Consider the following 21,680-nt stretch of genomic DNA (forward strand, 5'->3'; position numbering starts at 1 on the left):
TACGGTAGATTTTTTCTGAGTTGTAGCTTCCGGATTGCTTCTTCAATCTCCATTGCTATTCTAACCTAATGTAATTGCTGTTTCTTATAAGGAATAGACTCCTGGTATCATGTGGTGTTCTTTGTGTTCCTTATTTAGGATGGTGAGCATAGTGTCCCACGAAGAACACAGTATAGCTTTTACTCAAACAAAGCAATGATTTTATTTACACTACTAAACTGGGTTTCGACACTAAGTCCTTTAGAATACAGAACTGATCAATAACATCTAACTACTCTCCTACTGCTAATCTCACTACTGGTATAAACTATAACCTAACCTTCTCACACTAACTGCTCTTCTGACCTTCACTAGCTGTCTCCTGCATACACTCCTCCCCTAAGGTCTAGCATCACTACCTTTATAGTTGTATCTGCAGCTCCATCTAGTGCCTATACGTGACACTGCATTAACCCTTGTAATGCTGATAGTTATGATAATACAATAGGCAGGAGAGGGAGGGCAGGGCAGGAGGGAGGGCAGGACATGGGAGCAGGGAGGGCAAAGTGGGGGAGGGAGGGCAGGGTAGGGGGCGAGGGCAGGGAGGGGGAGAGAAGGAGAGAGGGAGGGAGAGAAGGAGAGAGGGAGGGAGAGGAGACAGGAAGGGGTGGAAGGCGAGAGAAGGAGAGAGAGAGGGAGAGGAGGGGAGAGAGAGAGGGAATGGAGAGGAGGGGAAAGGGAGGGAAGAGAGAGGGAGGGAAGGGAGGGGAGGGGAGAGAGGGAGGGAGGGAGGGAGGGGAGAGGAGAGAGGGAGGAGAGAGGGAGGGAGTGGAGAGGAGAGGATGGGAGGGGAGAGGGAGGGAGGGAAGGGGGGACAGGAGAGGGAGGGGAGAGGAGAGGAGGAGAGGGGGAGGGATGGGAGAGGATGGGGCAGAAGGGAGGGGGAAAGGAGTGAGGACTAGTCTCATTTGCTTAAAGTTGAGCTGCTCCAAATTCAGCAAATTGAAATCATTTGAGGTTAAATAGTATATAGTGTGTGCTCCATAGGAACAACTCGGGTATATTAAAGAGCTCTAAAGGGTTCTGTATGATAAAATCGACATTCAAATAGCCCACTTGTTAAATGCACAGCCTAGTGAGGCACTAGGCCATACAGGATAGATAGTCTTGTGCTCAATGCCTTGATACCTGATTTCAACAAGGGAAGGTATTGACACAATACTTGGCATTAACTCCCCTCGACAAGATCGGGTGGAAAGAGGTTAGTCAGGTCACGACCAGCCTTCAGGAATGTGCATGTTTAGATAATGGGGAATGGAAAGACTGTCCTCACCATGACACAATACATGGTCAAAAAGCCAGCTGAATGCCTTGTCAACTAAACTAGTGGCTCCCATTTGGCAAGGGGGGTGGGGGGGGGGGGGGGGGGGGGGGGGGGGTCGCTTAGCATCTGACAAAAGTAGACCAGCCCAGAAAAATCTACCTTAATGAGCTGTTTGTTAATAAAATTGGCTGTCCAACTCCATTCAGAGGCCAGTCCATCCCTCTCCATGCCCACTACAGATCCCCAATACTTTCTATTCACACTGCACCTTCCCCTCCAACAACCTCACCCGTCCCAACCTCAGAGCTGCCCAGCCCCTCAATCCTTTGATATACACACATGAAAAGGTAACAGCGCCTCAAGCACAAATCTGGGGCGGGATTCGGCCGCAACTCGCCGGATGGCCCGACGCCAGTACCAAGAGCGGCACGAACCAGTCCGGCGCCGGGCCGACCGGAAGTTGTGGAATCCTCCACACTTCCGGGGGCTAGGCCGGCGGCGGAGGGGTTGGCGCTGCGCCAACTGGCGGCAAATGGCCGGCGCGAGTTGGCGCATGCGCAGACAGGCTGGCGTGTTCCTGCGCATGCGCAGGGGGGTTCTTCTCCACGCCGGCCATGGCGGAGCCCTACAGAGGCCAGCGCGGAAGTGAAGATTGCCCCCATGGCACAGGCCCGCCCGCAGACCGGTGGGCCCCGATCCCGGGCCAGGCCACCGTGGGGGCTAGGCCACCGTGGCCCCCGCCCCCACCCCGGGCCGGATCTGCCCTCCCCCCCAGGACTCACCTAGCCGGCCTACTAGCCAGGTCCCGCCGTGTGGGAACATGTCCATTTTTCGCCGGCGGGACTGGCCAGGAAATGACGGCCACTCAGGGCCTGGAGAATTGCCGGGGGGGGGGGGGTTATGCTGCCACCGGCCCCCGACCGGCATGGCGTAAACCCCTTCCCCGGTGGAGGTTCGGAGAATCCCACCCCTGGTGTTCTTGATTAATAAGGGGATCAGGGGCTATGGGGAGAAGGCAGGAGAATGGGGATGAAAGAGGAACATATCAGCCATGATCGAATGGTCGAGCATCCTCAATGGGCCGAATGGTCTATTTCTGCTACAATATCTTGTGGTCTTTCAGTAGCCTCTGCTCAGAAAGGATCAGCTGGATCATGTTTTCCCTCTCAATTTCTAGTCTGGTGGAGGGTAACCGAGGCCTGATTATCGAGTCCAGCCAATGCCACACAGTCCAGGCACTGAAACCGCCACCTTCTTGGTCTTTCTTTGTCCAGTTCTGATGTCCTGAGAGGCAGGCAGCCTGTGTACTGTCATGAGAATGTCGCTTTAAGAAATGTTTGGCTGCTCATATTACTGCAGTGATGTCAGAGTGTGGGTGGAGCTGAGCTCTGGTTCTGCTTTTTACTTTCACTTTGAGGAAAGCTTGGGTGTGTCTCTGTCTTTTTAGTTTCGTTTTTCAGTGTGTTGCAGCTGAAGTCAGCCAAAGCAGCTGTACTGTTGATCTCTCTGCCATGAAGGACTGTCTCTTGATCATTTGGTGAATTCAGAAATTTAAATGTTTTCAGTATTGAATGTAAACCCTGATGTGCTTCTGTTCAACGTCTTTTGGATGTTAAAAGAACAGCTTAAAGGATTACTTAGTGTTGTATTCTTTGGGGGTTATCTTTGAATTAATGGTTGCTAAGATATTCACTGTTTGTTTTAAAAAGGTTAACTTGAGTTCATTATACATAAGAACATAAGAACTAGGAGCAGGAGTAGGCCATTTGGCCCCTCGAGCCTGCTCCGCCATTCAATGAGATCACGGCTGATCTTTTGTGGACCCAGCTCCACTTTCTGGCCCGAACACCATAACCCTTAATCCCTTTATTCTTCAAAAAACTATCTATCTTTATCTTAAAAACATTTAATGAAGGAGCCTCTACTGCTTCACTGTGGCAAGGAATTCCATAGATTCACAACCCTTTGGGTGAAGAAGTTCCTCCTAAACTCAGTCCTAAATCTACTTCCCCTTATTTTGAGGCTATGCCCCCTAGTTCTGCTTTCTCCCGCCAGTGGAAACAACCTGCCCGCATCTATCTATCTATTCCCTTCATAATCTTATATGTTTCTATAAGATCCCCCCTCATCCTTCTAAATTCCAACGAGTACAGTCCCAGTCTACTCAACCTCTCCTCGTAATCCAACCCCTTCAGCTCTGGGATTAACCTAGTGAATCTCCTCTGCACACCCTCCAGTGCCAGTACGTCCTTTCTCAAGTAAGGAGACCAAAACTGAACACAATACTCCAGGTGTGGCCTCACTAACACCTTATACAATTGCAGCAGAACCTCCCTAGTCTTAAACTCCATTCCTCGAGCAATGAAGGACAAAATTCCATTTGCCTTCTTAATCACCTGTTGCACCTGTAAACCAACTTTTTGCGACTCATGTACTAGCACACCCAGGTCTCTCTGCACAGTAGCATGTTTTAATATTTTATCATTTAAATAATAATCCCTTTTGCTGTTATTCCTACCAAAATGGATAACGTCACATTTGTCAACATTGTATTCCATCTGCCAGACCCTAGCCCATTCACTTAGCCTATCCAAATACCTCTGCAGACTTCCAATATCCTCTGCACTTTTTGCTTTACCACTTATCTTAGTGTCGTCTGCAAACTTGGACACATTGCCCTTGGTCCCCAACTCCAAATCATCTATGTAAATTGTGAACAGTTGTGGGCCCAACACTGATCCCTGAGGGACACCACTAGCTACTGATTGCCAACCAGAGAAACACCCATTAATCCCCACTCTTTGCTTTCTATTAATTAACCAATCCTCTATCCATGCTACTACTTTCCCCTTAATGCAATGCATCTTTATCTTATGCAACAACCTTTTGTGTGGCACCTTGTCAAAGGCTTCCAGATATACCACATCCATTGGCTCCCCGTTATCTACCGCACTGTTAATGTCCTCAAAAAATTCCACTAACTTAGTAAGACACGACCTGCCCTTTATGAACCCATGCTGCGTCTGCCCAATGGGACAATTTCCATCCAGATGCCTCGCTATTTCTTCCTTGATGATAGATTCCAGCATCTTCCCTACTACCGAAGTTAAGCTCACTGGCCTATAATTACCCGCTTTCTGCTTACCTCCTTTTTTAAACAGTGGTGTCACGTTTGCTAATTTCCAATCCGCCGGGACCACCCCAGAGTCTAGTGAATTTTGGTAAATTATGGTAGAATTTGGTAGAATAAACATTGTTTTGCTTTTAAAAAATACTTTTCCATGTCTGCTGTACCACACCTCTAGAGTAGGCCGTGTGCTCCCCAATTCACAATCTATTAAAAGTTGTGGGTCAGGTGAACTCCATGATACACATTGGGGATCTCTAAACCCTGGCTCATAACAGTACATACTGAGCTAATAGGGAACGCTCCCTGACAAAGTTCAGTGACGTGATTGAGGAGCCCAGGATAAAGTTCACACACACACATGCTCACAAGTGCCTCCTCGAGCATCTACATGCCTGCTTCCGCACACAACAGCACCATAATCTCCCCTGAAACTCTTGTCCCAGCAGATGCCGGGCTTGGTATTTGCGTTGTTCCATTGACTCTCATCACACAACCCAATTTGGGTGTACATTACATGCCTGTGAAGGCAGCTGCTACGCAAAGCAATACACTGCGGTTCGGGGAGGGGAAACTGAATCTGCCCAGCCTGGATAAATACCACCACTGTTGAGATATTGATTGCGCAATCTAATACAGCACTTAATAGCTCCGAGCCCCCATCTCTGCACACAAGCTCTGGAATTTAGTCGATAGGATTTTTAATTAGAAAACCACTCAAACGATAAACTTCCATTATTTTCTTTGGAAAAAAAAAACATTCCCATTACTTAAAGCCGCACAATTCCCTTTGGGTAATTTTTCAGCACAGTAATCAATAAGGAAAAAAATTCATCAGAAGGCCTGTTGTCGGAGAAAGTCCATTTGTTGCTCCCTAACAAGATCAGCATCAAGCAGTCTAGCAATCCTCAGGGGCACAGTGTATCCTTGTGCTGCCAGGCTGGGGCTCCAGCATTAGACATCACCTTCTTTATCACTATGAAGCCCATAGAATTCTTAAAAGGCCCTTCTTATAAAATTACAAATCCAATTGAGAGGAACAAAAAGCACGCTCACACACGCAGCATCATTTTCGATATGGGAGTTGCTGACTTAACACAAAGCCATGAAGCTGCTAATCTCCAGAAACACCGATGGACGCCACATGAAGATCTCTTGGCTATCTGAGCACTAATTAGATTAATCCAGCAGGCAGCGACTCAAATGTAGGCCCCGCAATTCTGCGACAGGCCTTTTCATTAACTTGTGGTGAAGTGAGTCGATCTCAGCAATATCAGCCTACAGAAAGAAGAGGTGTGGATCTACCCTGATGACACCCCGCCCCAAGCACAACCAGGCCCGAATTTCAATCACCCTGCAGTTGGCAGCTTCGATGGCAATCCATAGTTCCATTAATAGATTGTATTTCCAATTAAGGGGCAATTTTAGCGTGGCCAATCCTCCTACCCTGTACATCTTTGGGTTGTTAGGGTGAGACCCACGCAGACTCGGGGAGAATGTGCAAACTCCACACAGACAGTGACCTGGGGCCGGAATCAAACCGGGGTCTGCGGCACAGTGAGGCAGCAGTGCTAACCACTGCACCACCGTACCGCCCTAGTTCTATTAATGTAACTGCAGTTTGATAGGGTGCTTTCACTCGTTGTCGGTGGAAGCTGGGGTGGCGTGACATTTCCTTATATTTGCAAGACAACTGGAAGTGGAGATGGAATGTATGAACCCCAGCCCAGTTATTAATTCACAATCATGCAAGCTGCAAATGGAGACCTTACGGGCAAATGGGATAGGAAATGACAAGGAAGAGTAGACCCATTATGAGTCTTACAAATTATCTGTCTAATTAGGCGACTTGCCTTATAGTCGCCAAGTGTAAAAAAAAAGCATAGTCTAAGAAAGAAGTCACTTGGTCAAAAGAGGTGACTCTGTAGAATGTGCCCAAACTGCCCGGTAATGGTCTCCACTCATCTCACCCATTCAAAGTCCTGAGGAAGCGTTCCATATAAAGATGCCTCATTCCAAATTAAACATTGGCATTATCCCAAGTTAATTTAAAAGGTTTATCTAATCTCGTCTCTCCACCATTCATCCCTTCTCCACAAACATCATACCCTACCCCCAAGTAAACAGAAGAAATTCCTTGTGGGGTCACTTTCTCAGACAATCCACTGGAGAAATTTGGACTTACATATCCCGGTTACCACTTGTTAAATGCTCCACGACAACCCATACAATCAATTCTGCCCCAGTGACCTCGATAAAACATCTGCTCTTCTTCAGTGCTAATTACCTCCCCCAATCCCCCACTGACTGACAAACACACACACCCAAGGCTTGAAGGTTTCACTAGTCACTAGGGCTGATAAGCTAATTTAGCTTAGTCATGAAGTCAACTGCTAAAAGCAGGAACCTATTTGAATTTTGATTGATCAACCTATTGATTCTTCACACCATTAAAAGCCTATAACTGCTGGCTAAGACACTGCTCTCAACTGCGAAACAGTCAAAGAATCATAGAATTTACAGTGTAGAAGGAGGCCATTCGGCCCATCAAGTCTGCACTGACCCAAGCCCACCCCCCCACCCCATTCACGTGACCTAGTAACCCCACCCAAGCTTTGTGGACTAAGGGCAATTTAGCATAGCCAATCCACCTAACCTGCACATCTTTGGACTGTGGGAGGAAACCGGAGCACCCGGAGGAAACCCACACAGACACGGGGAGAACGTGCAGGCTCCGCACAGACAGTGACCCAAGCCGGGAATCGAACCAGGGACGGTGGAGCTATGAAGCAACTGTGCTAACCACCGTGCCGCCCACTCTTCCAAACCCAAGTCACCTCGATTGCTCAAAGCATGAATATCAAACATTTGCTAAGATTCCCAGCTCCTGAGACTCAGTCAGGGCAGGATTCAGTACAGTGGCTGACATGGAGCAAATGTAGCAAAAACGGTGCGGAGGTACAGGTCAGCTATGATCTACTTGCATGTTGATGCAGCTCTGAAGAACTGAATGACCTACTCATATTCCAATCAGAAAACAGGTGTGAAACGATTCACCCCCAAGTAGCTCAGATGTACTAGATGAAGAGGACATTTGGTGAGTGACAACGAGATATTCTCATCTCCTGGGTAAAGGCCAAACAGCTCAGAAATGAAACCTTTCCTCTCAAGTCTCATCAATTTGGTACTGTACTAAAACACACCCGGAGGTAAAATAATCCTCAGAGTTAAAGCAGAAGTGTAATCATCTGATACAGCAACCCATTTTTGTTTCTGTTCATTGAGGGCTTATTAGCCCTCCCCCTGACTCCTTCTCACAACTCTGCAGTTCATGTCCTCTAAGGTATATCTGTTCAACCAAACAGCATTCAAGCCCCTTGTACCCCAGTTTATTAACCTCAAAAACCTCTGGCGCCCACCCCTCCCTGTCGAAGTGGTCCTCATCAGCTTAAGGGCCTTGTTTGTGTCTGCTGCTCTTCCAACACTGCTTGATTGTCCACCATCAGACACAGGCACTCCTCCCCCCCCCGCCCCCCCATCCCCCAGCCCAACACAACTCTTCCCAGCCCAACACAACTCCACTCACCCCCAACCTCTCCCAGAAACCCAGTGTCTTGTCACATTCCTCAGTGGGTTTGAGAACATTCTTGACCCGTGTCTTCAACCTTCTTCTTTCCAAACATTCTGTACTTGCTTTTGCTCGTTAATGGATCAGAGGTATTTTCTCGGATTCCATAATTCCCCCCAAAAGGAGAATGAGCGGCCTTTTTGCCTGGGAAGTTCTGGGTGTAACAATATGTGTATTGTAAGGAATACAAGAGGTTAACAATAAGGTAATAATACTTCTCACCACCAGTTGGAGATAAGGAGCAGTGAAATAAATATCATGTGACTTCTGGGATTCTGGGAGAAGGTTGTAAGGCGTTACAGCGATTAGGTGCACAGCATGGAGTTCTGTCGTAAGAGATATTGTATTGTTTTATTTAATAACTTATTCCTTGTTGGCTGGTTAGAATCTTAAATTTCTCGTGTAAATAAATCAGCTTTGTTCAATAACATAGCTTGATGTTCTTTGTTAACACTACTTTCTCAAAGCATCCTGATAGACCCAGCAGAGAACATCACACTGGGAAGGCACTTGAAACATGTCAGGTAATAGGGAAGCAGAGACAAACCACATAGAACAGTTTGGAGACTGCAGAAAGCTCAAAACCTAGAAAACATAGCGCAGTTGGGCATTATGAGGACATGCCAATGCAAGGCCTTCTGGGTACATCGGGTTACCCAAGCCAATCAGGGTAGTGAGTGTTAAATAATGGGTTAAGAGGCACTCCAATTAGTTGTCTCATTTATGTTAAGTATCCAATAATTGACACTGATATGTAAAGAGGCTTCAGATGGCCTTTGTGTCAGGTGATGTGAAGATAGAGTTCTGTGCAGAGTCTGTTAAAATGAAATAAAGGTGTTTGCAAAAAGGAGCAGTACCTTTGACTCTTTATACAACAGCAGCTAAACGTCTAACATATGGTAGCAGAGGTTAGTTACGATCCATCGATGTCTGGGTTATGGGCCCAGAAACGCAGTGCCAGTTCAGATAGTAAATCGGATAGTGGACAGGTCCGCAAGAAAAGGTCGAGAATTATTGAAAGGACATCCCACAGCAGAAGGGAAAGATCAAGCAATAGCAGTACAGAACGAGATACCAGGCAGGAGAGGGGACGTAATTGATCAAGATCTCGGAACATGAGTAAGACTACGAACACTAATAGGAGTAGAAGCCCACATGCACGTGAGATTTTGGTGGCTTCCAATCAATTAGATGAAAAAGATATCAAAGATGCCAAACAGCAAGAACTGCATAGTTGGAGTGAATTTGGGGTATACACGGAAGTACCGGATAGGGGACAAAGAGCTCTATTCCACAGATGGATTTGCACGGAAAAGGTTCTTCCAGATGGAACTTAGAAGGCAAAGGCCAGGCTCGTGGCAAGGGGATTTGAAGAAAACTTAGATGATCAGGATTTAAGGGTAGATTCACCTGCGGCAGGAAAGGTTATTTTGAAGATCTTCTTGGCTCTATTAGCCACAAAGCCATGCGAATGTAAATCTATAGATATAAAAGCTGCCTTTTTGCAGGGGTATCAGCTCCAGAGAGACATTTTTCTCCGTCCTCCTAAAGAGGCAGCTAACACAGAAGGGGTACTCTGGAAGTTGAACAAATGTGTATATGGATTAAATGATGCGTCTAGATTTTTCGGTAAGGTCAGTTTTGTTAAAGTTAGACTGTTGCCAGTTGAAAGCAGATCCTGCAATGTTTTACTGGCACTATAAAGGAAATCTTTCTGGCATTTTTATGATGCATGTCGATGATTTTTTGTGGGGTGGGACTAGTGATTTTGAAGCTATTGTAATCTCTGGTTTGAGGAAAGAATTCAGGGTTGGAAGTCAGGCTTCCGGTGCATTTAAATATATTGGACTGGAAATCGGACAGACTAAGTTAGGGGCAACTTTACATCAGCAATCTTATTTGGAAAGCATCAGCCCAATAGCAATTAGTCGTGGCCGAGTTTCACAAAAAGACGCAATGGTTTCAAAGATGGAAAAAGAGCAACTGCGAAGTTTAATTGGGCAACTGAATTGGTTAGGTAGACAGACTAGACCGGACTTGAGTTTTGATGTCTTAGAGTTGAGTACAAAAATGAATGATCCCAAAGTGGAAGACATAATAAGAACAAATAAAGTGTTGGTCAAACTAAAAATGCAGGAGTGTGGTTTGAAGTTTCCGATTTTAGGTGACCTTCGGCACTTGAAACTCAGTTTATAGTTATGCGTCCTATGCAAATTTCTGTAATGGGGTTTCAAGCACAGGAGGTTTTATAATTTTCCTTTTGGGGAACAATGGTAAATGTTGCCCTTTTGTGTGGGAAACAAAGAAAATAAGGAGAGCGGTCAAAAGCACTTTGGCTGTTGAGACGTTAAGCCTTGAAGAGGCAGTGTATATGGCGTTTTATATATCTCAGATATTGAGAGAAATTTGGGGATTAGGGGATTTGGGTAATATACCTATTGAATGTCACATTGACAATAAATCCCTGTGGGAAAATGTGGACTCTACAAAAAGTGTCAATGAAAAAAGGTTAAGGATAGACATCGCAAGTTTGAAGCAGATGTTGGACAGAGGGGAAATAGCAAAAATTAAATGGGTCGACAGTAGCTATCAATTGTCAGACTGTTTTACAAAAAGAGGGGCTAGTTCACAGAAAGTTTTGGATATTGTTAATGAAGGGCGCCGGTTTCCAAGACTTTTTTTTCTTCCCCCAAAAAATGAAAAAAAAGAGAAGGGGGAAATTGCGTGTGTTTTTGAGTTTCTTATAATTTTGTTTTCACCTAATTTTTTTTTCTCCAAGGAAGTGGAGATTGTTAAGTAATGGGTTAAGAGACATTCCAATTAGTTGTCTCATTTATGTCAAGTATCCAATAATTGATACTGATATGTAAAGAGGCTTCAGGGGGCCTTTGTGTCAGGTGATGTGAAGACAGAGTTTTGTGCAGAGTCTGTTAAAGTGAAATAAAGGTGCTTGTAAAAAGGAGCAGTACCTTTGACTCTTTATACAACAGCAGCTAACCATCTAACAGAGAGCACACCATTAGATACCAGGTTCAAACGTATTAGGATTGGCTACAAAAATTAGGTTCTAATTCTTCGAGCTTATAGAAAGGGTGCAAAGTAAAGTTGTGCTTTTCTGCAAGATCACTAAATGGGAGATACAATGTACAGCCATTCAAAACTTTCCTTGTGTGCGATCATTTCCCCTGCAAGTCTTCAGTTCACACAACGTGTGCCATTTCTGCTTGTATAAGCTGTTGGCATTCACTTACAGCCAGTTTTAGATACGGGCACTGGATACCCAGCCATTACCTCATGGCTTTTAGCCACCATAATGGGTTTGAAAGGCAAATGCCAGCTCACCCTGATGGCACAATAGGTTAACACGCTCCTTAAAAGTGAAGTCTCAGCTTCAATCCATGGTCTGTGCCAGATCAGCTGATTGTAACTATTGTGGTTGGGGGTCCTTCAGTAAGGCTCAGCTCCAGACAAAATATATTTCTGCGAGATGGCCCCTGGCATTAAGGGTTCACTTTGATGTCCGCAACCCACCAACATATCGGGGGGGGTTAAAATTAATTTACAGGATGTGGGTGTTGCTGGTTAGCCCAGTATTTATTGCCCATCCATAGTTGCCCTTTCAAAGGTGATGGTGAGCTGCCTTTTTGAACCACTGCAGTCCCTGAGGTGTAAGTACACCCACAGTGCTGTTCGGGTGGGAGTTCCAGGATTTTGACCCAGTGACAGTGAAAGAGCAGCGATATATTTCCCTGTGACTTGGAGGGGAACCTCCATCTGGTGGGGCTCCCAGGTATCTGCTGCTCGTCTTTCTTTAGGGCCGTGGGTTTAGAAGGTGCTGTCTAAGAAACCGTGACATGTTACAGCAGTGAATCGTGTAGATGGTACACATGACTGCTACTGTTCATCGGTGATGGTGGGAGTGAATGTTTGTGGAAGGGGGAGCAATCAAGCGGGCTGCTTTGTCCTAGATGGTGTCAGCTTCTTGAGTGTTGTTGGAGCTGCACTCATCCAGCAAAGGGGAGAGTATTCCAACACACTCCTGACCTGTGTCTTGTAGGTGGTGGACAGGCTTTGGGGGGGCGAGGGGGCAGGAGGTGAGTTACATGTCATAGGATTCCTAGCCTTTGACCTGCTCTGGTAACAAACACTGTTGGCGTCTGATACAGAATTTAAAGAGAAATGAGACGTTTAATTGTGTGAAATATTAAGAGGCAACATTTTGCGTTATAGGAATAAACCACACATTTCCCCACTTGAGAGACACCAGATTCAGGATGCGAGGCTTCCCAACATGTGCCCAATAGCTCAAAGTGAAAAAACACCTTGGAGATCCGAGTGGTTGGTTTGATTGTAGGATTACAGTTCAGTTGTCATTTCCACAGAACTGCTGGTCATTGGTAACAAGGCATCTCAAAATGCAAGGAAAATTATTTGAATGTTAGGAGGGAGAATGGGGAAAAGAAGAGGGGTATGGGGAGAAGGCATTCGAAGGTGCGGTGGGAGCTAGCATGGTGGAGGGAGTTCCATGATTTTGACCCAGCGACAGTGAAGGAACGACAATATATTACAAAGTGAGGATGGGTGAGTGACTTGGAGGGGACCGTCCAGATTGTGGTGTTCCCAAATGTCTGCTGCCCTTGTCCTTCTAGCTGGTAGCAGTCGTGGGTTTGGAAGGTGCTGCCTAAGGAGTCTTGGTGAGCTCCTGCATGCCGCCTTGTGGATGGTACACACAGCTGCTATTGTGCATTGATGGTGGGGGGAGTGAATGTTTGTGGATGGGTGCCAATCAAGTGGGCTGCTTTGCCCTGAAGGATGTCAGATGTCTGGTGTTGTTGGAGCTGCACTCATTTAGACAAGTGGGGAGTATTCCATCACATTCGAGCCTTATAGATAGAGGACAGGCTTTGGTAATCAGGAGCTGAGTTACTATGTGCCTCTGATCTACTCTTGGAGCTATAGTAATTATATGGCTCGTCCAGTTCAGTTTCTGGTGAATGATAACCCCTCGTGCAAAGTGCACAAGTGTTTACTGGGTGAATAGCTAGCAGTCACTCACTTTCTGGACTCTCATATAAAAAATGGCCATTTCTCGGAGGAAATGGAAGGCTACCAGCATGCTCTAACTTGTCAATACCCTCAACAGATAACGGATGGAAAACTGAAATGAGCAATATCCAATTAGGCTCATTCGCTATATTTAACCAACAGCAGAACGATATCTCGTGGTCCAAATCACACACTAGATTTTTCAGTGGTAGAAGGGTCATGGACAACTTTCTCCAGTTGCGACTGAGAGAGCAGCACCTTACCTCCCTCTGCTCTGCCCATTCCAACACCTGTCCTCGTTGGCTGACCCTGCAGTCACCTTCTCGCTGCACAGGGCACTGGGAAGCGTGACCCACAATTCCTTAACATCTCGGAGTTTCATCTTGACTTCAGTAACCTGCAAGCATACCAGCCATTACTGCAACCTTGAACTTACTCACAACCACCTTCACCCTCAAACCCTCAATGGGTAGCGGCTAATGCACCGTGTAATCGCAAAGGCAGCGCAAATTCTCCTCGCCGAGAGTCATAAGCGGTTGCCCTAATCAGCGACGTTTTAAAGATCCTGAAGCATTGGATAACCGCTTCAATTCACAGCAGGCAGATCTTGTCCACAGTGGGTGTTGCGATGCATTTGGGGGGGAATCATTCTGGGTCACACTGTTTAGTGCAACATTGGGAGAGAGTTGGTTGGCCAACTGGTCTTTTCCTTTCCATTTTTCTTGTAGTTTTGCAACACATCAAACTGAGATGGTTCTATGATTGTATGAGTGGAAGAGGATGCATGTTGGAACCTAAACTCCAGGGGGCACAACCTAATCATTAACACATACCAACGGACATGACAAGGGAGTGAGGGGTTGTGGTGGGGATTGGGGGAGGTTGCAGGGAGGAAAGTGGAGTTAAGGCCACAATCAGTTGAACCATGATCACAAATGGAGTCATTAGCGGTAGCCCTGGTGACTCTGACTGCATTCTTTCTCATGTGTTTGACAGCAAAGACAGCTTCAGAGGAGTATCACCGCAAAAGGCATGTGGTTTGCCGTTTCCCTATCACTGCAGCTTGATAGGCGCCATGGTAGCACAGTGGTTGGCACTGTTGCTTCACAGCATCAGGGTCCCGGGTTCAATTCCCGCTTGGATCACTGTCTGTGCGGAGTCTGCGCGTTCTCACGTTGTCTGCGTGAGTTTCCTCCGGGTGCTCCGGTTTCCTCCCACAAATCTCAAAATACGCGCTGTTAGGGGAATTGGACATTCTGAATTCTCCCTCAGTGTACCCGAACAGGTGCCGGAGTGTGGTGATTAGGGGATTTTCACAGTAACTTCATAGCGGTGTTAATGCAAGCCTACTTGTGACAATAATAAAGATTATTTATCATTTAAATTGGCTGTAGAGTTCTCCTCTTTCCCCAAAGTAATAGGCACAGGTGTCTGGAAGAGGAGAGTAGCTCTCTTTAATGGTAAATAATGTTAAACACACTGTGTAGTTCAGGAATTAGCCCCATGTTTCTCAACTATTTTTATCCATTCATGGGATGTGTGCATTGCTGGCTGGGCCAGCATTTGTTATCCAACCCTAATTTTGCCATCTGCCAGGGTGGGATTCAGACCTGGGTCCCCAGAACAGTACCCCTGGTTCTCTGGATTTCTAGCCCAGCGACAGTGCCACAACATCCTGCTTCTCCGCTGAATGACTGAGGCTCAAGCCCTGGTCTCAGTTGAGTTAACAGGGTGAGACATTCATGGGCGGGATTCTCCAGTAATGGGGCTATGTCCCCACGCCGGCGTGAAAAGCAGCGCTAACCACTCCGGTGTCAACAGTCCCCGATAATGGGGAATGCTCCCCTTCCTAGGGGGCAAGGTCGGCGCCGGAGTGGTCCCTGCAGCTCCAGCTGGCACGGAACGACCGGCGTGATTCAGCACATGCGCGCTACAGCCGTCATGATTCCGCGCATGCGCAGGGGTCCCCTTCTCCACGCCGGCCCCTGGGCAATATGGCGGAGCCCTGCAGGGGCCGGCGCGGAGGAACATAGGCCCCCACGGAACCAGCCTGCCCGCCGAACGGTAGGCCCTGATCGCGGGCCAGGCCAGCGTGGCACCCCTCCTCCCCCCCCGGGGTTGGATCCCCCCCCAGGACGGCCCCCGCAGACACACCTTCCAGGTCCCGCCTTGTGGGACCTGAGTAACACACGCCGGCGGGACTTGGCCGAATCCAGCGGCCACCTGGCCTGTCTGGGCCCCGAGAATCGCCAGGGTGGCCGCTTTCAATGGCCCCCAACCGGTGCTGCGGGAATCCCGCGGGCGCCCGAGAATTGGCAGGGGAGAATTGGGAAGCCTGCATCTGGGCTCGATTCTCCCGTCCCGTCTAGGTAACCCTACTGGAAACTGTAAGCACATGATCCGGCTTCACAGTGCTGCCCCCACAATCAAAGTCAGCCACACCCCACTTCCTGGAAATGTTTGTTTTGACGAAAATCAGCAATGCTAAAATTCAACTGAAACGGGAATCTTAAACCTCGGAGTCATCCAGCACCTACCAATCTGTCCACGGCGGGAGTAACTAGACCGACTGGTCTTTCCTCCACTGGGTAAGGCTTTCCACGTTTTTTTGCATCATCATCCACTGATCTTTTGCTCACTGATTTGAGGTTACCACAGCCCTGAAGAACCTGGGAAAGAAACAAGGAAAGGATGGAAAATGCAGCCAAACGAATGAATAAGCATATCCTACTCACAGGCTCTGCTTCTAATATATATATAAACTGAAGCATGGTGCCTTTGTAGGCACTCCTGTATTTGGCATGAGGGAATCTCGTGGTAACGGAGAGCAGGTATTGCCGTAATGCCAAATGGGACAGAATTGCCGAATAAATAACCATATATATGGAGGCGGTCGCAGAGAAAGGGATATTTGAATGCAAGGATTTAAAAACCAATGCATTGCCAGGTCGGCTGCCAGTGTTGGTCAGCGAGCACAGGAGTTACAGTTGAATGGGACTCGGTGCGATTCAGGACACAGTCAGTCTGGTTTTGGAAGAGTTCAAATTTCTGGAGGGTGGAGGATGGTTGTCCTGGTTAACCTTAAAACAAGCTTTAGAAAGAAAATTTGATGTTCCTGCCCGCAATGTCCTGACCGTAGCAACCTCAAGAGTTCAACCCCACCCTCCACTTTCTTCTCAGTTCCCTTTCCACCCAATTCTTACTTCCTTGACTTCCATTTTCCAGCAATTTTGTTTTGTTTTTGGTCTTTCCGATGTCACTTCACAACCTTACTGAGACGATGCAGTGGCTCCATTCAGCTCTTTCAAAACCATTCTTGCCGACTATGAAACTCATTAACTTTGTGACCCGATTCCTGTCCTTTAAATCTGACTGCTTTCCCCATTCCTGCCTTCAGTTCAGTCCTATAGTTGAGCCTGTGATCTCTCTTGCCATGGGCTGACGGGCCTGCTGTGTATTTTTGGGCCTTACGGGATATTGTTGGTGTAATAACCCCCACGAGCGCTATGGGGATGCCCTAATCCATCTCCTGTGGCACTCTTGGAATACAAGATTCCCCGTGCCTGGGCGGAGGCCCACCCAGCTGGGAATCAGTTTCTTTTGACTGTGGCCATCGCCTGACTACTCAACCTCCTGGGTCATTGTAGTGTCCTCTAGATTTCCAGGTTTCCTTTCGGTCCCAGGTCACCGACACCAACGCAACAAGTTGGGGGGAATACCACAAGAGGAAATCAATAAAGAATTGCAGCAAAGGCTAAATTAATTGTTAATGGTTTGAGGGGAGCTAATTATTGACCTGATAAAACAGTGGCGATGGGTCAGGGGAAGAGTGTAATGGGGGTGATTACTTAAAGGCTCAACAAGATAATCCCTCAAGTTTACTTTCAGAAATGACCAGATATTTTAAAAAGCGGCGCTCACAAAGGAACTCAGCACAAGTAGAGACAGAGATGGGAGGGATGAAGGAAAGGCAGAGAGGTGACCCAGGTTAGAGCACTAACTGCTGGGTGTTGTGAAGGGAGGCAAGAGAATCAGAAATCACCCCTCACCCCCCCCCTGTGAACAATCCTGGTCCCTTCATCGCCTTCTTCATTACAGGAGGATACAGCTGCTGCCAGCGTCAGATTGCATATCCTTTCTCGTCCTAACCCAAGCACAATGTTACGTGTGGCAGCAGCCCCCACCCTTTCATACAGAAAGGTTTACCAAGCATTTAATCTGTCGAGGTGAAATTCAAAATAGGGTCCTGGAAAATGGATCGAGTATTGTGTGGGACCCCAGGTGGATACAGTGATAAGTTTAAAGAATGAGTTCAATACAAAATGTGAAGAGACGATGACAAAACCTCTTTGGAATGGTTGGAGGAGGAAAACAGGTGGAAAGCCCCTCTCCGCCATGATTTGCCAATTGCAATAGGAGGAGCAGACAGCACTGCTGAAACACGAACACTTAACGAACTGTCATCGACTTTTACCCCAATTTTTACCGAAACCAGCTGTTTAGCCCAAGTCGTCTATTCTGGTCTTTATGCTCCACACGAGCTTTCTCCCACAACACTTCACCTACACTATCCACGTACCCTTCTATTCCTCTGTCCCTCATGTGGTTACCTAGGCCCTTAAATGTTCACCTCAACTATGTTCTGACCACTCTGAGTAAAGAACGTTCCCCAGAATCTTTTACTGGGTTAGTCATCATCCTGTATGAATGGCCCCCAGTTTTCCCAATTCCAATTCTCTTCCCACACCTCGTGGTGCATTAAGGCAGGCTTTTGTCTGTTTCCATAGCTAGTTATTCATGAAATACATCGCTAGTCTGTCTCTGGGGGCTTATAGTTTGAGATGCGCCACTCGATATCAAGTGTGGCTCACCGGGAGTCCCTCCCACTCTTACCGACAGCCAATGGTGCGTTTGGAAGGATTTGCAGGTTGACACACTCAACCTATTTGACCGGGTTATGAACGCATCTTCCTCGGCCATCAAACCCTGGGGTGGGACTCGAACCTGGAGCTTCTGGTTCAGAGGTAGGGACGCTACCCATTGCGCCACAAGAACTTGACCCCTAGTTTTGGACATCCCATAAGTAGAAACAATTATCTAACCCCTTCATAATGTTAAAGCCCTCTATCAAGTCAACGCTCAGTCTTCCCTTTTCTGGAGATAAAAGAAATGAATTCATCACTTCTAAAGTCCAATGATTGTAGTCAAACATAGCAGCCATTTTGTTGTATGGCTCTAGGGTGGTGTGGGACATCGGCTCCCAATTTATTACCGCCGGCAACTCCAAAGTAAACAAGTTGGATTTAACAAGCCTGGCGTGCCAGAAAGATCCGCGTTCTTTTGACATTTCCAGGATCAGAGGCACACTGAATGCTCTAAATTAAATTAACACACACTGCCAGTACTCGGTGCCCAGTCTCACACACAAATAACAATGGCAACAGCCATGAAACAGAGCCTCAGCAAGTAGCAGTCGCTTCAGGAGTTAGCAGGGGAGGGGTGGGTGTAAGGAAATGGGAGGAAAATATCCAAAGCCCAGCATTCCCTTCAGAGGAACCACTTGAACACCAAATTGCCAGGTTTTAAGGTGGTTTATAAGTAGCGTCTCAGAACAATGAAGAAACAGATGGAACAGCACAAGTCCAAACGTGAATGGTATTTGCAGGTGTTTTTGCACAATGCTGTCTGTGGTGCTTCAGTCTAAAAGAATCTCATTGATACTTCCACCCAGGAACCAAGAGAAGAAGTTAATCTTACTTACAAATTGCAGAGTAGGGATGTCAAAGGTCATTGTACTGGAGATCAACAACAACTCGTATTTCACCTTTAATGTAGTTTAAAAACATACCCCAGGGTGTTTCATGGAACATTATCAAACAGACGTTGGCACCGAGCCACAGAAGGAGATATTAGGATAAGTAACCAAAGACTTGGTCAAAGAGGCAGGTTTTATGGAGCATTTTAAAGGAAGAGAGAGAGACAGAGAAGCGGAGAGGTTTTAGTGGTGGTATACAAAGCCTAAAGGCCTAGGCCGATAAAGTCAAAGCCATGAGTGGTGAAGTAAATGAACAAAAACAGAAAATGCTCAGGTCAAGTGACTATGGTTCAGGTCCGCTCCTGTTTCTGTCTCCAGAGAGACGACCTGGAAGTATTTCTTGTTTTAGTTCCAATTTCCTACATCTGCAGTATTTGGCTTTTGTCGCTGGGTCGTCAACCTGGAACTCCTTTCCTAACTGCAGTTTACCTACAGCAGTTGGACTATAGCAGTCCAACCTTGGCTCCCAAATTCGATCCACTCCCATCCTCCGCTCCCAAAACCAATCCAATCCCAGCCTCAGCTCCCAAAAACAATCAAATCCCAGACTTGGCTCCCAAATCCAATCCAATCCCAGCCTTGGCTCCCAAAACCAATTGAATCCCAGTCTCGGCTCCCAAAACCAATCCATCCCAGCCTCAGCTCCCAAAACCAATCCAATCCCAGCCTCAGCTCCCAAATCCAATCCAATCCCAGCCTCAGCTCCCAAAACCAATCGAATCCCAGTCTCGGCTCCCAAAACCAATCCATCCCAGCCTTGGCTCCTAAAACCAATCATATCCCAGCCTTGGCTCCCAAAACCAATCCATCCCAGTTTTGGCTCCAAAATCCAATCCAGTACCAGTCATGAGTCCTAAATCCAATGCAATCCCACCCATGGCTGCCAAATCAAAGCCCAACCTTGGCTTCCAATGTTATATCAATCATTGATTAATACAGACCTCCTGCACTCCAGCAGTATTCAAATTCCGTCAAATGCTAGCCATCCTATGGCATAACATAAATGTGATGCCAACGCATTGCCACTTAGCATTCAATGCTGGGTGGGTTTATCTTGGTCATTAGTGTCACACACAACTGATGCTGGACGGCTCTTCATTTCTCCTCGCAGTCATCCAGCTGGCAGAACGAGGAGCATTTTTCAACTCAACTGCCGTATTGGAAAGACATTTACTTCCAAGTGCGGCGTGCACTCTCTGCCGTGACTAACCTTACCTTTGATGAGATGCGAGCTCTGTTATCTATCATGGTCTGTACTGCTTCCGTGATCTTCAAGGAAATTGTATCAACCAGCGACTCCAAGTTTGAAGGCCCATTAAACCTGTCAGCCACCTGAATCATTGAGTCTGAAACATCAACAGCAGTTAAGATCAGTGCTCAAATTTCTCCCATGGATCACAGTACTGTGAGCACAATGACTAATAATAATCTTTATTATTGTCACAAGTAGACTTACATTAACACTGCAATGAAGTTACTGCGAGAAGCCCCTAGTCGCCACATTCCAGCGCCTGTTCGTACACAGAGAGAGAATTCAGAATGTCCAAATTACCTAAAAGCACATCTTTCGGGACTTGTGGGAGGAAACCGGAGCACCCGGAGGAAACCCACCCAGACACGGGGGGAAAGTGCAGACTCCACACAGACAGTGACCCAAGCCGGGAATTGAAACCGGGACCCTGGCACTGTGAAGCAACGGTGCTAACCACTGTGCTACCGTGCCGCCCTGGGCCACACACACACACTGGAATTCCAACACCCAGCCGCTCTGCATCTCAACCTTCCTTCCTTTGAGGCTGCCCCGAAAACACATTTGTTTGAGGAGACAGATTATCACCCTGATGCGCAATCAATTACTCTCAAGACGAAGTGATTCATAACTGAAGGCTTTAATCTGCTAGAACTCTTCCCCAGCAGCTTCGATACAGAAAGTACCGCAATACCTGGTACTACCACACACACGTCCTACTCTCTCCTTTGATTGGGCATTGACTGTTGCTTGATTTCATAGCTACGAAGTTCCTTGACATTTTCTTTCCATGTTAACGGCACGGTGTAGTAGTTATGTTATATATGATTTTTTAAAAACCTCCCACCACTAATCTTCTCTCCTGGTCTCTAGAAGGAGATGGCTCTAGCTCGAGTAGCGGTACGGACTCTCCTGGAACTCTTCTGCTCTTCAAGACGAGGGTTTTCAAAATCCATGAGCAGTGCAGAAAGAGCAGGGAGAAATTGTTCTCATTGGCAGAAGGGTTGAGAACTGGAGGACACCAATTTAAGGTGATTGGGCAGAATAACCTATGAGGGATATTTTTATACAGTGAGTGATCAGGATCGGCAATGCACTGCCTGCCAGTGTGTTGGAGGCAGATTCAATCGTGCCTTTCAGAAGGGAATTGGATAAGCATCTGCAGGGCTATCGGGAAAGGGTGGTGGAGTGGGTTGGTCCATCTTGCTGAGATACAGCACGGGCACGACAAGGCAAGTGGCACTCATCTCTGTTGCAAGCGTTCTCTAACTTTGCGCTGGGCAATAGTTAATACCAGCGTGCCTTTCACCTGCCATTAGCATACCCCAAAGGCTGGGAACAAGGCTGATATTTTCATCTCTAGTTTAGAGTCGGGCAAATTCTAATGTTGCCCTGGCTGAAATCAGTTAACATATCAAAGACCAAAAATTACACCTGTGACACTGTGCTGCTGACTGTATCTCCAGTGATGTTAACCCACTTCCCTCACACTGTCACTCAGTAACCCCTCTC

General features: G+C 46.9%; 1 protein-coding gene across 1 annotated transcript in view; it reads right to left on the bottom strand.

Moving 5' to 3' along the window:
* LOC140390054 (glypican-1-like) overlaps positions 1-21,680 on the bottom strand; it is a 311,113-nt gene that overhangs the window by 14,423 nt on the left and 275,010 nt on the right. Inside the window, exons 5-7 of the mRNA XM_072474915.1 lie at positions 20,135-20,265; positions 15,642-15,773; positions 13,368-13,501 (exon numbers count right to left, since the gene is read on the bottom strand). Of these exons, the coding sequence (XP_072331016.1) occupies positions 13,368-13,501; positions 15,642-15,773; positions 20,135-20,265 (397 nt within the window). The remainder of the gene's footprint in view (positions 1-13,367; positions 13,502-15,641; positions 15,774-20,134; positions 20,266-21,680) is intronic.

The sequence above is a fragment of the Scyliorhinus torazame genome, chromosome 14 (assembly GCF_047496885.1).
Source record: "Scyliorhinus torazame isolate Kashiwa2021f chromosome 14, sScyTor2.1, whole genome shotgun sequence".
Classification (NCBI taxonomy): domain Eukaryota; kingdom Metazoa; phylum Chordata; class Chondrichthyes; order Carcharhiniformes; family Scyliorhinidae; genus Scyliorhinus; species Scyliorhinus torazame.